General features: G+C 44.9%; 6 protein-coding genes across 6 annotated transcripts in view; 4 read left to right on the top strand and 2 right to left on the bottom strand.

Moving 5' to 3' along the window:
* The first annotated feature begins 1,163 nt into the window (after positions 1 to 1,163).
* On the top strand, positions 1,164 to 3,333 carry TSTA_000160 (uncharacterized protein). The gene is made up of 2 exons (XM_002487547.1): positions 1,164 to 2,461; positions 2,507 to 3,333. The coding sequence occupies exons 1-2, from the start codon at positions 1,236 to 1,238 to the stop codon at positions 3,045 to 3,047; spliced, it is 1,767 nt and encodes a 588-aa protein (XP_002487592.1). The 5' UTR covers positions 1,164 to 1,235; the 3' UTR covers positions 3,048 to 3,333.
* A 142-nt stretch (positions 3,334 to 3,475) lies between these two features.
* Positions 3,476 to 4,787, top strand: TSTA_000150 (uncharacterized protein). Its single transcript, XM_002487546.1, has 2 exons — positions 3,476 to 4,543; positions 4,596 to 4,787. Exons 1-2 carry the CDS (start codon positions 3,519 to 3,521, stop codon positions 4,621 to 4,623), a joined length of 1,053 nt encoding a protein of 350 aa, XP_002487591.1. The 5' UTR covers positions 3,476 to 3,518; the 3' UTR covers positions 4,624 to 4,787.
* A 2-nt stretch (positions 4,788 to 4,789) lies between these two features.
* Positions 4,790 to 5,272, bottom strand: TSTA_000140 (uncharacterized protein; the record flags this gene model as incomplete). The annotated part of the gene is made up of 2 exons (XM_002487545.1): positions 4,790 to 4,930; positions 5,006 to 5,272. 2 exons carry the CDS (start codon positions 5,270 to 5,272, stop codon positions 4,790 to 4,792), a joined length of 408 nt encoding a protein of 135 aa, XP_002487590.1.
* A 2,745-nt stretch (positions 5,273 to 8,017) lies between these two features.
* TSTA_000130 (uncharacterized protein) lies at positions 8,018 to 9,360 on the bottom strand (the record flags this gene model as incomplete). Its single annotated transcript, XM_002487544.1, has 2 exons — positions 8,018 to 9,143; positions 9,174 to 9,360. 2 exons carry the CDS (start codon positions 9,358 to 9,360, stop codon positions 8,101 to 8,103), a joined length of 1,230 nt encoding a protein of 409 aa, XP_002487589.1. The 3' UTR covers positions 8,018 to 8,100.
* Positions 9,361 to 10,122: 762 nt separating this feature from the next.
* Positions 10,123 to 11,607, top strand: TSTA_000120 (uncharacterized protein; the record flags this gene model as incomplete). Its single annotated transcript, XM_002487543.1, has 3 exons — positions 10,123 to 10,453; positions 10,527 to 10,639; positions 10,700 to 11,607. The coding sequence occupies exons 1-3, from the start codon at positions 10,212 to 10,214 to the stop codon at positions 11,605 to 11,607; spliced, it is 1,263 nt and encodes a 420-aa protein (XP_002487588.1). The 5' UTR covers positions 10,123 to 10,211.
* A 2,257-nt stretch (positions 11,608 to 13,864) lies between these two features.
* The window catches only part of TSTA_000110 (uncharacterized protein), a gene marked incomplete at both ends in the record, with an annotated part of 518 nt that continues 137 nt past the window's right edge, over positions 13,865 to 14,245 (top strand). Inside the window, 2 exons of the mRNA XM_002487542.1 lie at positions 13,865 to 13,949; positions 14,039 to 14,245. Coding sequence (XP_002487587.1) covers positions 13,865 to 13,949; positions 14,039 to 14,245 — 292 coding nt within the window. The remainder of the gene's footprint in view (positions 13,950 to 14,038) is intronic.

Here is a 14,245-nt window from a genome sequence, read left to right as displayed (position 1 = left end):
CATAACCGAAACCAGCTTATAGAGATTAACTCATGGAATAGGAAAATCGAATTCACAACATTCAAAGATCGTCCACGACAACTTTTCAGGCGCTGCAGAAGAGGGGTTCTGTGTGTTGATGGCCAATCAAGCTGAGAGATGTCCCGAGCTGAGCAAGTACTGATGGAAATATGAGCTACGAATCAAGCTTACAGCTTTGGGGCGAGAACATTCGATGACTGACAGTTATCGGATGAGGGGGCTTTCGTATGGAATTTCTTCCTGTTGTTGCCCTTTCTACTTTATCAAGCCAGGTGACAATGATGAATATGCTTAATCATAAAGCGAGGGGTGATATCGCATGGTTCAATATACTTATTGGAGGGTTATGCTATGGAAACCACAATTGCGCGTCATACTATTCGAGCTCTTCTAGAATTGGTCTTGCTGCGGTTTTCTCATGCCTTGAGCTACAGGACGGGTGCTACGACGAATTTGCGAGCCATGTCAAGCCTCTGGCATCACATGCAAAACCAAAGCTATGATGAGGCAATGCTACGTATTTTTAAGAGCATGATGATTCGGAAAGTATGCCAACGGATGGCATAAAGGGTCTCAGAACCGTTGCCAAGCGATTTTATTCTAAATCGAACAAGCCCTTCTGTAGCTCATCCAGGAGGGGCGACGAATGGGTGGGACACTTGTCAGGCTTAGAACATAAAGACAGCTCATTTACGAAAGAGGGTACTCTAACTTCTGTGAGGCATTTAACACGTCAGATACGCATGAAAAATGGAAAGTGATCGAAACAGTGACATTCTAAAGCCGTAGGTGAGGTGTGAGCGAACAAGGGTCATCGAAAAAACAGGTATGACCATCCAAAGCCTTTCCTATTGTCTGCGCACGACCAATCATCTGTGTGGTGTCATCTTCCAATTGAGTGTATACTTTGGCTACCTTACTCTTGCCGCACAAATTGACTTGTTCGTGTAAAATGCAACTCACGCTGCAGATTTTGCATCGCTCTCCGACCTTTGGTCTGGGTGAGATACTATTGGCTACAGATAAGAATGCTTTCTTTGGCATGTTTGTGTAGCCTGTCCTCCATTCCCATATTGTCACAGGCCATTTGTCAAATAAACTGTCAAGGGCAATTATATACTGCTTACATCCGTGCTTCAGGATGATGGTGCTAACGATCGAACACAACGACTTCCCAGGCATACCAATACGAGAAGATTGAAAAACCCTCCATCATGACTTTAAAGCAGCTGACTGAGATCTCACGAAAGGATCTACAGAGCAGAGTGGATGAGGCATCCGTAACTGATGTCCGCCATCTGTCCTCGTACAACTGGCTAGAGGCTCCTGAGCCCACAATTGCCGTCCCAGGTTGCCCTCCACTTTGGTCACCCCCTAAAGCTGCACGCCATGTGAGGAAAGACTCCGGTTTGATTTACATAGCGCAGAATGCCGCTCGTCATCCTGAATATCCGCTTGAACCACTGTTTCGGGCCTTATACATGGAGCATCCTTCGTTTGACCTTGAATCAGTTGATCTCATAACTGATCGAAATAACATTCGCAAACTCCTGTCATTCGTCAATCCTAGTATCAGCAGAAATGGGCTTGAACCTTTCACTATCCATGTTGAAGTCTTCAAAAACACGGTGATTTTCTGTCGCGCAGAAACTGAAACCAAGAAGTTCGTTCAACCTCATGAATTCATTGGTTACGGTCACGAATTCGAGAAGGCGTTTACTACCGATAAGATCGGTGGTAGTACTGGACACCATAGACTTGTCTCCTATCGTTTTAGCAACATGAAGATCTTGGTACGGTATGAAACTGACGGATACATCGATAAACCCAAAATGGGCATATCGGGTGCCGAAAGCGACGCCCTAGCCAGTATGATACAATCTTTGTCCATCGAGTCTGCCTCTACCGCTTCTACTAGCTCCAAATTGAGAATCAAGAGAGCAGGGGAGGTTGTTGGCTCTGATTCAACGTTAGAGATCAAGACTCGTGTCTCTCACAAGCCTATCGACCTTGAGGAAGTCCTCCCGCAGTTGTGGGTATCCCAGACACCCAATCTCGTGCGCGCCTACCACAAACATGGTCGTTTTGAGCCACCGGAGGTTGAGAATATCTCATCTGAAATCAAAAAATGGGAAGAGAACCATCATCTGGATCTTAAATGTCTCGCCGCATTGATTCGTAAGATTATACTTATCGTGACGGAAAATCAAGGAAACGCCATGATCAAGTATGATCCACAGGTTGATAAATTGATATTATGGCAAGTTGATGGACCAAAGATGTTACCCAATGATCTATACTCCAAGATGTGTAACGATGAAACAAAATCTCAGAAGGACTCGAGCTCGGCCGCGGCATCTTACAGAACGAAAATCAGAATCGGGGAGATCTTGTACGACATCGACGTCTCGAAAATACCGTATCTATCTTCCTTCCTAAGGTTTCAAAATACTGCCCAGCCGCAAAGGTCGGAATTTACTCACAGCTCCATTCCTTTGTTTGATACCGCTCTCGAAGGCCTCGAGTCAGGCTACCGAGCCTGTTTTCGCTTACTACCAGCGGATTTGTCTCAATTTCACACCCTTTGTGATACATATGACTTCCTTGGGATTGACGTTCTAGGAGGTCAATCACTCGATGATATTATTGTCCGCCTGAAAGCTGGCAAGACTGACTACGAGCTCGAGTACAAGCATTATCGTGCTATCAAGGGCGATAAATCCACAGCAAGGGATGCAGCCTTTCAACTTTTATTTCTAATTTTGCTTTGCGACTTCAAGAATCCAGCGAAAGATAGCAATCAAGTTTTCAATGCGGTTCTATTTGTAGTCTCTCATTCAGGGACTTTCAAATGGCGGATAAGGACTGTGGTGCGCGCGGCCTATGAGGAGCGCTTTGTCTTATCTTCTAAACAGAAGGTGACATTGGACCGCTGGTCGAAACCCAAACCTGCCGAGGACGTATCAGATGACTATGTGACGACAGAGGATGACTTTTCGGAATATTATCTGTCCGATGAGTCTTGAGTCGAAACCCTTCAGATACAACTTCATGGGTCTTGTTGCATTTCCGGAGAGTATGTTATCTGGAAATGTGTGGAAAGCCATATCACTAAGAAAGCTTGTATTCACTTTCATGCATCCGCACTTTTTATCTCATTATTTCCGGACTTAGTTAGCTGCTGAAGGGTTGAGGCGACATCATTTTGCGGTCGACTATTGGGGTATTTGCACAATCTTGGTTACACATTGTTTCATCTCCAATTGCATGTGCAGTAAAGTCAGATCACACCCAATAATGAGTTGACACATCATCCATAATAGGTGCGGGGGTGCTGTGGGTTATTAGAGAGCAAGGCTGTGTAACCTGGTGAGCAGCTAGACCTTGGTTTCCTCCAGAACAAAACTCTAAGATAAAATAACTCTCAAGCCTTCTCTCGATATTATTTCATATCATAGTATCTACCTTTACCGATTCATGCTTTCTCGTATTGGACAATGATGGCGGATTATAACAGTTCCCAAAATGTACAGCGTCTTCGGGGTTACTATGAAAGAGGACTATCCACCAGTCCTTCCACTATGCCCAACGCTTATGATGAGACTGAACACCAAATAATTACTAATGGTCTAGGTTTACGGGTCAAGGAAGTTGAGCAGAAAAGCAGATCGAAAAAGGGAGTCACTGCCATGGATCCTTGTCGATCAACGAGCTCGATGGAGAAACAGGTCTGTGAAGAATCCGCTGTTGTAGAGGAAAAAGAAAACAGAAGCGGCGCATCGAGAATGGAAGACAAACAGAGCTTGCACGCATTCATATTTGATGGAACTGACGACATTCACGAGCTAGAGTGGAAGAAAGAAGAGGCTGATCGGGAGACTGAGGAGCTTGTTGATCAAATTGAGCAATGCCAACTTACGATAGACGATTTACGCAAGCAAATAAGCGGTCTCCAAGCAAGAGAAATAAAACTCATACAATGCAACGAAAAGATCAATGAGGATCTCGCTGATCAGATCAAAGACCTGCGTGAGAGGCTCCGAGAAAGCAAACTTCGGGAACGAGAACTCCAAGCCCAACTTGAACGCAGCCGCCAGGTCAAAGAAGATCTTCGAATGGAGCTTGAGGAAACTAAAGTTAGAGCCATTCAACTTCGTCAAAGCAAAGCCAGGGAGCGTGAATCCGATTCAATTCAGCATACAAGAAGAGAGCAGGGACAGCTGTCACATGAACTACTGCAGCAGCTGGTCGAGGTGACCGTTGAGAACATTTCACAGAGAAACGCCCCAGCCGCCAATACGCAGCAAGTTATCTACCAGCGCCATCCGCATGATGTTGATATTATCGCCGAACAGAATCAAGCAATATCTTACTTGAAGCAAGAAAATTCTCATGCGGAGCGGAAAGCTCGCCGGGCCAACTTAGAAGCGGAATATTTCAGGAACGAATTCATGAAGTCGAGTAAGAAAAAGCAACCGAGAGGCGAGAAAGTGATCGCGTTATCAAGACAGGGAGGCATCACGCAAGTACTCCTTTTTCTTGCAATTAAATGCCTGAAACTGATCATTGAATAGAAGCCTCTTAGCCTATACGCAAACATGAGGAACCTGGAACGAATGAAAGGATTTTTACTGCAGGTCAAACGGTTTAGAGAGCGGTTCAGAACGAGGAGCAATATAAATATGAGTTATCTTACTTGTCTGCAACATCCGCCTGACATGTTATGATTTTAGCACATACACAGTAGAATCGATGATTCTAATTTGATTTAAGCGTAATTATCCAGAAGCATTAATTTTTCTGCAGCTGAACATGAAAACGGCTGTGGCTTGACATCATCCTCAATTATGACCATTGAGCCTTTGACTGTCGGCTCGCGGTATGATCGTCGTGGTGTCTTTGTGTAACGCTGAAATAAATGTTGACGGGGTGTAGACTCTCACGGGGCTCAGTGGGTATGAACGTATGTCTCGCTATCTTATACAATCCAGTGCCACTTCAGTCCCAGCCTTTGAAAATAGCCGAACAAAGACTTTTTGGGCACATAACCCGCATACCTGCTCTGCCAAAGAGCCGCGAACGATCCCTCGATAGGTCCCAGGTCACCAAACCCCAGAATCTCAAGCGCCCATGGCATTAAAATAGCCAGGATCCCCAATGCAATCAATGTCGCATAGACTGGGTGATCTTCAGCAAACCCAACCGCGGTGTGTTTAGCTTGTGCGAGCGCATCGAGCGAAGCCTTTGCCATCTGGGTACCAGTCTTGATAGCGGTCTCAAGACTATAAAGAAGAGCAGTTGCTACATCTCTAATGCATCCCAGCCTTGAATATGTTGGGCATCTGTCGTACAATCCGCAAGGGATAAGGGCATAGCCAAGTTAGAACTCTTACTCGCTATTAGAAAGTTTGAAAGAATAGAAAGGATTATGTTTGCTAACAACAATTAGAACAATGGTGACAAAAAGCACTACCTAGAAAAAGAGTGCATAAGACCGAGCAAAAGTGGCTAAGGCAGACGAAATATAAACAGATTTAGAACCTCCTTCGAGTGACACTGAGCTGGGTCCACCTTATACATGATAGCGGTGGCGTCGAGAAGATACATTAAGCTTGGTTGAACTTCGCACATGTTCCTTCAGTCGTCGTGATGGATAATCTCGTGTACATCACGGATGACCATTTGCTCCCGGGACTTTGTTTCAATTTTTCACAAGACATTCCGCTCACAGGAACCCGTACTATTGCAGCCTGACTGAGCAAATATCTTCACAACCTAATCTCTGGACCCCAGACTCATGCCTGCCATCTCAGCGATGGGGTTTGCCTTGGCCAGAACTTCTGTTGGTACCCGTTTCGTGAAAAATTTGCATTGCCCGGTCGCGCAAGACAAATAAGGCTTGTTGCCCTTCTCTCGGCTAGAATAATCTAGTCGACTTGACTTAGGACTAGCACAGAAGCATAAAGGACTCTCCGCATATATTCCTTGTTTGTCGGCCCAACTTTGAATTTTCTGGCAAGGTTCGCAAAAGAAATATGGCCTTCCAGCATTTCCATTTTGATTCCAGCGTTCGGCATGTTCTTTTGTTGTTGGTTTCTGGCAGTATTTGCATCTTGGAGTATCAGTGGAAGCTGGAATCAAAAGATCCGACAATACGGGATATGTTTTCTAAAATTAATTTGAGTTTATTTAAAGATTGCAATCAGCATGTTGGTAGGCTTACCATTCGATCCTGCGTTGGACTGGTGGGTTCCAAGTTTGTAGTAGATGAGATCGTTCTCTCCGAGCTTGGAGGACTGTCGATGGAGACCGACGCAATCACCCCGTTCCCACCAGCATTGTCTGCTGACAACTCCGCCGCGCTCTGACGGAGCCTCTGAAATATGGTAGAAATATCTGACAGCAAAGTTCTTTCGACTTCTTCTTTCTTTTCATTGGTATCGCGCAACCGATATACGTGAGAAATCCATGTATACAGACCCGAATTATGGACCTGATCGTCGCCATCTCGCGATGTTTGAGGGATGTTCCGGATCATTTCCAGCTCCTTGATTATTTCCTAAGTGTATATCAATCCAACGTCCCAGTATGCGACAAGTGGGTCAACGTACAACCTCATCAATATCATAATTCATCATATCAAGATCGGACATGGCTTTGAAGAAGTTGCAATCAAAGACAGATTTTCCAAAATTTCTTGGAAAGTCTTTCCCTCTCGTTAGTTTCTATATTTGTGAGTTCATTTCATACCCGACATACCTGTTTTACTCAGATCTTGCAACAGTTAGCCTAGCTGACAGCTGATTTGATCTTATTGCAAACTCACCAGAGAGAGATCGGTGTTGTTCAGAAGCTTTTTGACCTGATTCATCTTCTTTTCCTTTGCTTCGAGATATCATTCGAGGTATCATTCGTGTCATTATTGCAAATCTTATTTAGCAGTGATCTAAGACCAGGATAACGCAGAGCAATAGAGAAAATGAGAAGATGAGAAGCTGTGCAAAAGAAAAATGATTGCAGAGTGTAACAAATATCGAAGGATTTCGAAGCTACTTATAGTTGACAAGTCCTTCCAAGGCTGAATGTAGAGCAGGAGAATAGCCGTATCTCAAGACCATAAACTATGTGCGAGGCTGAATTCTGCAGGGCTGAGGCTAAGATGGAGTGCTGTGATTCAGAAGGCGACATCTCGGGCTCCATTTTGATGCCCAAGCACCCAGCTCAAATCATAGCCTGACCCTGCCGTTGTGTAAGTTGAGGCGTACTGACGAGATCAACCCGCGAACAGCTAGCCTGTTACACATTGCTGGCGCAGTACATGCAAGGATGACAATATTAAGGTGTCTATTGTCGGCGATGGGTTCAATTGTCTGATTTCAGAGACCATTTTTAGGATAGGCGGCAGATCCTGAGGACTGATGTTTGATATACAGAGACAACGATCAGTCGACATTGGAATTACAAATCCAAGGCGTGTGATGGTCAGGCAATCGCAAAGACACTCTGTACGCTCGGCTGAGGCTGTCTTGTAAAGGTACATTTCAACAGTCTGCCATTTCAGACCTTCCGCATGAATTAGGGCGGCGGAGCACTGCAGACTCGCATGAAGCTGAAATATCTTTAGCCCCAACAAGGCTGCAGAGCCTCATAGTACGTGACTGATTAAGGATCAAGGAGTGTTAACTATGAAGACATGCCTGATTACTAGCAGAATGAAATCCACCCTTTTTAGCACTTGCTGATATACTTATAGAATATACTGTATGCTTAAACTGTCCAAAGCCTTGGCAATCATTGCAGTATAAGATGGGATAGTTGCTGTGCAAACAACGCTCAGCAACGCACAAAGACTGCGAGTACAAATCTCTTAGGACCGTCTCAACTGACCTCCCAAATAAAAGGGGTCCTCCGAATCTGGACCGGAATCTGCATACTACTCTGGACTAAGTGCAATTCTAAGACGCTTTAAACGTCGCTGTCAACTTTTTACATTTATATAATTACAACATATTCTATTCATATTGTGCATAACCTCAATACTCTCACAGAGCGTATCATTCTCCTAATGTGCTGCCCGAATCAGTTTCGCAACGCTTGCAAGTGACCAGGAATGACGATACTTCCATTTTCAACCCTCAACTCCTTCATGAGGGCGCGACGTAGCGCATTATTCTGTGTTGCTGAGCCATTGGGTCCCTTGTTGACTTGTAGAGCATTTGCTAGCTGCGGACGCGATCCCACGTCCCATTTCAGACCGAGTATCTTTGAAAGGTCTACAATCGACTCCCTCCAGTTGTAGGCCTTGATGGTACGGGCCTCTCGTTCAAGCAAATTCTCGAGGGTGTGACTTATAGGTTGAGTAGTGACCGTGGACTCGTCAGACGTCCCATCAGAGCAAGACGTGGAACCGGCAAGAAGGGACGGGAGGCACTGGAGCAGCTCCTTCGCAAAGGCCGCCGCTGCAACTGCCGCATATTTCTGCCAGTGGTCGTTCTTATGTGAATCCGCATAATCACTAATACCTCTGATGACGAGAGATGGTAAGGTGCCCATAATGCCTGCTGCTTCCATGTCAATACAACACGCGTTGTATAGATCCCGCAAGGAATCCCTTTTTGCGGCACTCCTGACTAGTAAACCACCGGATGCAATTACCCCATAATGAATTTGAGGGGCCAGGTTATCCCGGGCACTACGCTGTACCAGTCTCTTCTTGTCGCATTCATCGCAATCAGAGCCTTCTCCAGCATGTTCGTAGTCGGCTTGAAAGAGATGGTCCGACCGATTATCAGGTCGGTTGAAGCTAGGGAGTTTGCCCACCACGCTGGAAATGATGTTAGGTATTTTACTGCTTTTATCCAGCTCCCTTACCCGCATCTGGCTGACAGCAGCTTGAATCGCCCGAGGTGGAGGTACCGGGAAGTTCAGATGCATGAAACGATCTGATAGCTGCTTTCCCTGATCGTGATGAGTAATACCACTGGATAGATATCCTGGGGTCCCCACAACAATGTCGCCGAGGCGGACATCACAAGCACGGCTGGGAACTCCGCCACCGATACCGACAAGAAGAGCATATTTAATGCCTTCAAAGCTCCGTAACAGGTCAGCAGCTGTCGCTGCTACGTTATCAGGTCCTGGACGGGATGTACAACACAACACAACATTGTGGCCAGCAATTTCGCCAAATTCGTATTGATTGGGATCCCGCGGATCGATTCCAAGCGGACGGCTGTGTCGCTTGTCATATACTTCTCTGAAGGCCGCAAATTCTTCTGGAATTACAGTCAAACAGGCGACATAGTAGTCTTCGGATTTGCGAGTCTCGAGACGAGCCATGGTTGACATCTGTGCGCAAACGTAGTCAGGGATCTTAGAGGTGAAGATTATTCAGGGAGATTCTAGAAAGCTATGCTTTATGAAATAAATACGAGACTCTTCTGCCGACACAGGGTTCTTCCAATCCCCTTATACTTAGGAATTCTCCGGAAATAGGACGAGATGGAGGGTCGCGAAAGGCTGAAGTACACAGGCTGAGCAAGCGTGTTTGAGGGGTTGTCGTGTGACACGAGGCTGACAGGAATGTTCCTATGCAGTGGTTATCTTAACGAACCAGCCTTGCTGCTGATTTTACGAGATTAGCCGATCTGCAATAATATAACACGGGCCGATACATATTTACATTGTTGGGATAATTAGTTGAGCCACAGCGAATGGTAATGCCAGGGAGGCTGAATTCTCAAAGAAGGCGAATAACAAATACGCCCGACTCATAGAACTATGGTGTCAGTTACTCCGACATAATTAGAAATTAATTAGCGAAACGAAAAACCAAAAGCTCTCTTTGCGTGACTTAGGAATAGTTCAATTGGGATCCCCTCCAGCCTTGTCCAAATTGACTGGCTCACAACGCTCGTCCACAGCCGCCGACTTCTTCAGTTGCATACGAACTTTGAGGGTGTAGTTACCAATTAATGGCACAGCCTCGCCATACCCTGAAGGCTGTCGCTCAGAGTGCAGTTGAAACCGACATTTACCTTTCTTTTCTTTTCTTTTTCATTTAAAAAGGCCTGATGTGCACCCCACCTTATAACTTATATCACAAAACCCTTACTTTGTTCATGTTTGAACACTAATAGCCTATTCATGATCGCAAGTTATTTTCCCAAACAACTTCGATTTAACACTGTATGGAGATCGGAATGAGTTTTTCTACCCCAAAACACATCCCTAGCGGAGAACCAAATGGAGAGCAGTCAAACAAGGAGGAAGTCTTCTCAGGTGATGAACAGACTAAAGACACTCCACCAGAGAACGGTGCTATAATGTCCAAGAATAGCATCTCCACCTGGCCTTTCAGAACACTCTTCGATCTTTTAAAGATAGCCAAGGGGAGAGTCAACCAAAGCATGCTCAACTTCATCAAGCAACAGTAAGTCGTGCCTTTGGTCTTCTCATGGAGTGATACGTCCCTTTCTCTCGTTCTGATGCGAGTATCTCTCCAGTCTCAATGGCACGAGGCTCATATTTGTGGTGGGCGAGACCGGATCTGGCAAGACCACGCTGTTAGGAGAGATAACAGGCCAGGATCTCAAAATTGGACATTCAGCCAATTCAGGTATCATTCATGCCTTCCAATCAGAATCCTAAGCAGATTCCGCTAAACTCTTCAATATAGGGACCCTTGGCTACCAGGTACTCCCGGCAATAATCCACGGCAAGCAATACCTCTTCGTCGATACACCGGGGTTCGGAGCTGCGGATCTGCAAAATAGGGAGGTATACGAAGACATAATGAGCTGTGTGTGTACTCTGGGACAGTGGGTAACTGTTGCTGGAATCATGTTTGTTCACGATGCCAGGCAGCAAAGACTGACCCAAAGTGAAATGACAACTATTCGGTGGCTGGAATGCTTTTGCGGTCCTCAGTTCTTTCAAAATGTCACAATTGTTCAAACGCAGTGGGACAGGATTACTGAAGATGACGTGGATCAAGCTCGCGATATTGCTGAAGAGCTACAAACATCAGCATTTAAGGATATTCTCTTCCCGAAACACGTCAGAGGTGGGTGTGTCTACAACCACGGAGTGCGTGTGGGGAATGGTAGCGATTGGGACATATTCTCCAGAAAAAGAAACCCGGCAGAACGATCCCAAATGGCCGCGGATTTCGTACAGTACCAGTATGAACGTTGCGATGGAGTTGGGAGGCTCCAGGTTCTGGAAGAGCTAGCTCAAGGCTGGGGACCCTATGAAACGGAGGCAGCAAAGACTCTTTTTAACGCTTCTAGTACTCCAATGATATGTGTACTACGATACAAAGCCTTTGTGGTGGATCTCGACGAGGAAGTTATGCCCAAAGTGAAAGAAGAGGACGAGGCTACTGCAGCAGAACCATCAGCGAAGCAGCAAGCAGCCGAAAGTTCGACATGGAAATGGTGGGAAATTGCAAAAGAGGTAGCATGGACTTTCTGGGGCTTTGAAAGAACTGGAACGACCAAGTTTACGGAATATATGGAGTCGGTGACTACGGATGTGTGGGAAAGATTGAAAGGCTGGTGGTCCGGAAAGACGCCACCTCAGTAAATCAATAACACTGGTTTTCTCAATTATTATATCGTCACAGTGCTTTGTTTGTGTTACAGTATCCTTGTTCATGTTATGCATATAGCTTCTGATTGTTGCCGTATTAGTGCTCCTGAGAGTATGAGAATTACTGGAACAACTATGCCAGATTTTATAGACTTTCATATTTATATCTATCGAAAGCGAGCTACGTACAAGAAATATACCACACGGTGGTTGGTGGACGTTTACCAGTAAAATGTAGACTTATTGCAATGAAGTTAATGACTCTTACCGTTGTTGTTGTATTCATACTTTGACCCACGATATGCAAGATATACCCCTATCCAGCCCCTATCTATGCCTAAGTACAGCAAACCATTACTGTACTCATCATATCAGGACTCCGTGCTTATCAACCAATTAAGCTTAGTGCCAAAATGCGACTTTCTGCATTATTTTGCCATTCCTGTCCATATATAGTAGCATTCTTCCAACTGTCCAATTTATTCTCTTCGTTTCAGGGCGGCTGCGTGCGACAGCGCGCGCCACTAGTTTTCTTTACTTCCGAGAGGATTTGCAATGCATAAATACATTTGTTGGGTCAAATTTCGGCCATCTCCAGGACCACGCTCACTTTGATCTAGTTAGCCCAAGTTCCTCAGCCATTTCGAATTAACCTTTATCACATATATATGGAATCGTTGGGGCCGGTTCCGGAAATCGGGCGGGGAGAAATTGCGAATATTTGGTCAAGATAGACTATTAGCATATATGTAATATTCTCCGTTGTCAGGGATGCATGCAGTCATCCTTTCCCTCTCCATGTCTGCCTTACAAAGCTGGCTTTACCGTCATTTTAAATATACGGGGAAGAAATCTCATTATCCTCTGCATGAATCGAAGACTATCTGGAAAAGAACGATATATACTTGTATCCTTTCTCGTTGCACAAATCTTATTTTTGAAATTTCGCATATAGGTTTCGGCAGAGACCAGCTGGATGATTGCAAGCTGGCTGTAGTTTGGGCTAAGATCTCTGGATCAGGCAAAGCGGTATGAGAATGATTCCCATTTCCTGGGGGGAGAAGGAGAAATGGTTGTTATTCGTCCAGTGTGGGCATGTAACAACCAGCAGGCTTGGGGGTCTCACTATTCTAAGAAATGCACCCATGACGTCTCAAGTTGGGTTTCAACTACAGCAGGAGAAGGTTTATATGTTCGAGGATGGTTTCAGCTCCACCTATCTATAGTTTGTACTCAGCCATGGCGTAGCTCAGGGTTACGGCTAGAAAAAGTTTCGGGAGCTAAGATAAATATGGCTAGCTTCATTCATGGATCAGGGGAAATCAATTTCAAAAGTCTTTTTTATTTGTATCTCAGTCATAGTTATTTTTGAGTAAATATTTTCACTCCAACATATTCCTCTTATCCTCAATTATGTCTCATTCTTCTGATAACTCAATATCTCTGGAGTTAGGAGAGCAATTGCACTTTTTCCCCTCCTATCTTCGTATCCTTACAAACTGGCGGGTAATTCTTTGCACTGATCATGGATCATGCTATACTCGCCATAATCTTCCCCAATATCTTCTTCAAAAATATCATATTAAACGACCACAACGACGGGAAATCGAACAGTATCCAGACTATCAATTGATTGCAAATAACTTGGATGAAGTGATATATCCTACAGATGGAATTACCGAGATCAATGATCTTCCAACCGTACGAGGTTTTCTCTGTCATATAGAAACCTGTTCCTATCGATCTCGCAATATTGATCGTATACGACAGCATTATAACCAGGCACATGGATGGCGCAAAAGTCAAGGAATAATGCCTTGGAATCATGCACATCTTCAAACATTATTTCAGGAAAAGGAACAAATTCGTTACTTTACCGTAGTACCAGCTAATCTATTCTCCTTACCACGTGTCTCTCCATCTATCACATCTACTCTTACTACAAATGATCTACCTTCCTTGGATACTCTTCTCCAGGAATACCACACATTTCAAACTCAGAACTCTGTGTCATATACTGTGAATGACAGTCAGCATATCTCTGAAATTACTCCATGGTTGCGAACCACTAGTATTCATGTTCACCTTACTGGATTAGATCTAGAAACGGTGGGAGATCTTTATCGACTTCCCAATCATGATGAGACAAGATTAGATCTCATCTGCGCCAGCGTGGACCGAATCTGGAGACAGACAGAACAGCTACTACATCACAACCCTGTTAGTGACATCCCACGGCTAAGTCGCTACAATGCTCGACTTCTCAATACCTTTGCGCGAGGAGAGATCTCGCAGAATCCTATCCAGCCTCTCCAGAATCCTCAGAGTCGCTCTCGGTACATTCAGACCTGGCAGAGGTTGATCTGTTATTGGAGTCGAGTAATGGATGACCAGCTCCTTCCTAATCCTTTATTTCTGCCAACAGAGGGTCAGAAGTCTACCTGGGATGACGTGATCACTACTGCTAAGAATCTAAGTCACCAACAAGAATTAGAGCAGAATAATGATGAGGCTCTCCATCAACTCCAGCAGGAGATGGATAAACAAACCCTTGCATTTTGCCTTGAGATATCCAACAGTCAGTCTCTTTGCGAGCCTTTAACTCTATCCTGGTCTCCTTTGCAGCACTTTT

Source organism: Talaromyces stipitatus, genomic scaffold, assembly GCF_000003125.1.
Source record: "Talaromyces stipitatus ATCC 10500 scf_1105507295517 genomic scaffold, whole genome shotgun sequence".
In the NCBI taxonomy this organism is placed as follows: domain Eukaryota; kingdom Fungi; phylum Ascomycota; class Eurotiomycetes; order Eurotiales; family Trichocomaceae; genus Talaromyces; species Talaromyces stipitatus.
Note: the sequence above shows the minus strand (reverse complement) of the source record. Positions and strands in the feature narration are given on the sequence as shown.

Bases quoted from the DNA above. Each gene is read 5' to 3' on its own strand.
- TSTA_000160 (XM_002487547.1), top strand. From the start codon at position 1,236: ATGACTTTAAAGCAGCTGACTGAGATCTCACGAAAGGATCTACAGAGC. The intron at 2,462-2,506 runs GTTTCAAAATAC...ATTTACTCACAG, and splicing joins TATCTATCTTCCTTCCTAAG to CTCCATTCCTTTGTTTGATA.
- TSTA_000150 (XM_002487546.1), top strand. From the start codon at position 3,519: ATGATGGCGGATTATAACAGTTCCCAAAATGTACAGCGTCTTCGGGGT. The intron at 4,544-4,595 runs GCAAGTACTCCT...ATCATTGAATAG, and splicing joins TCAAGACAGGGAGGCATCAC to AAGCCTCTTAGCCTATACGC.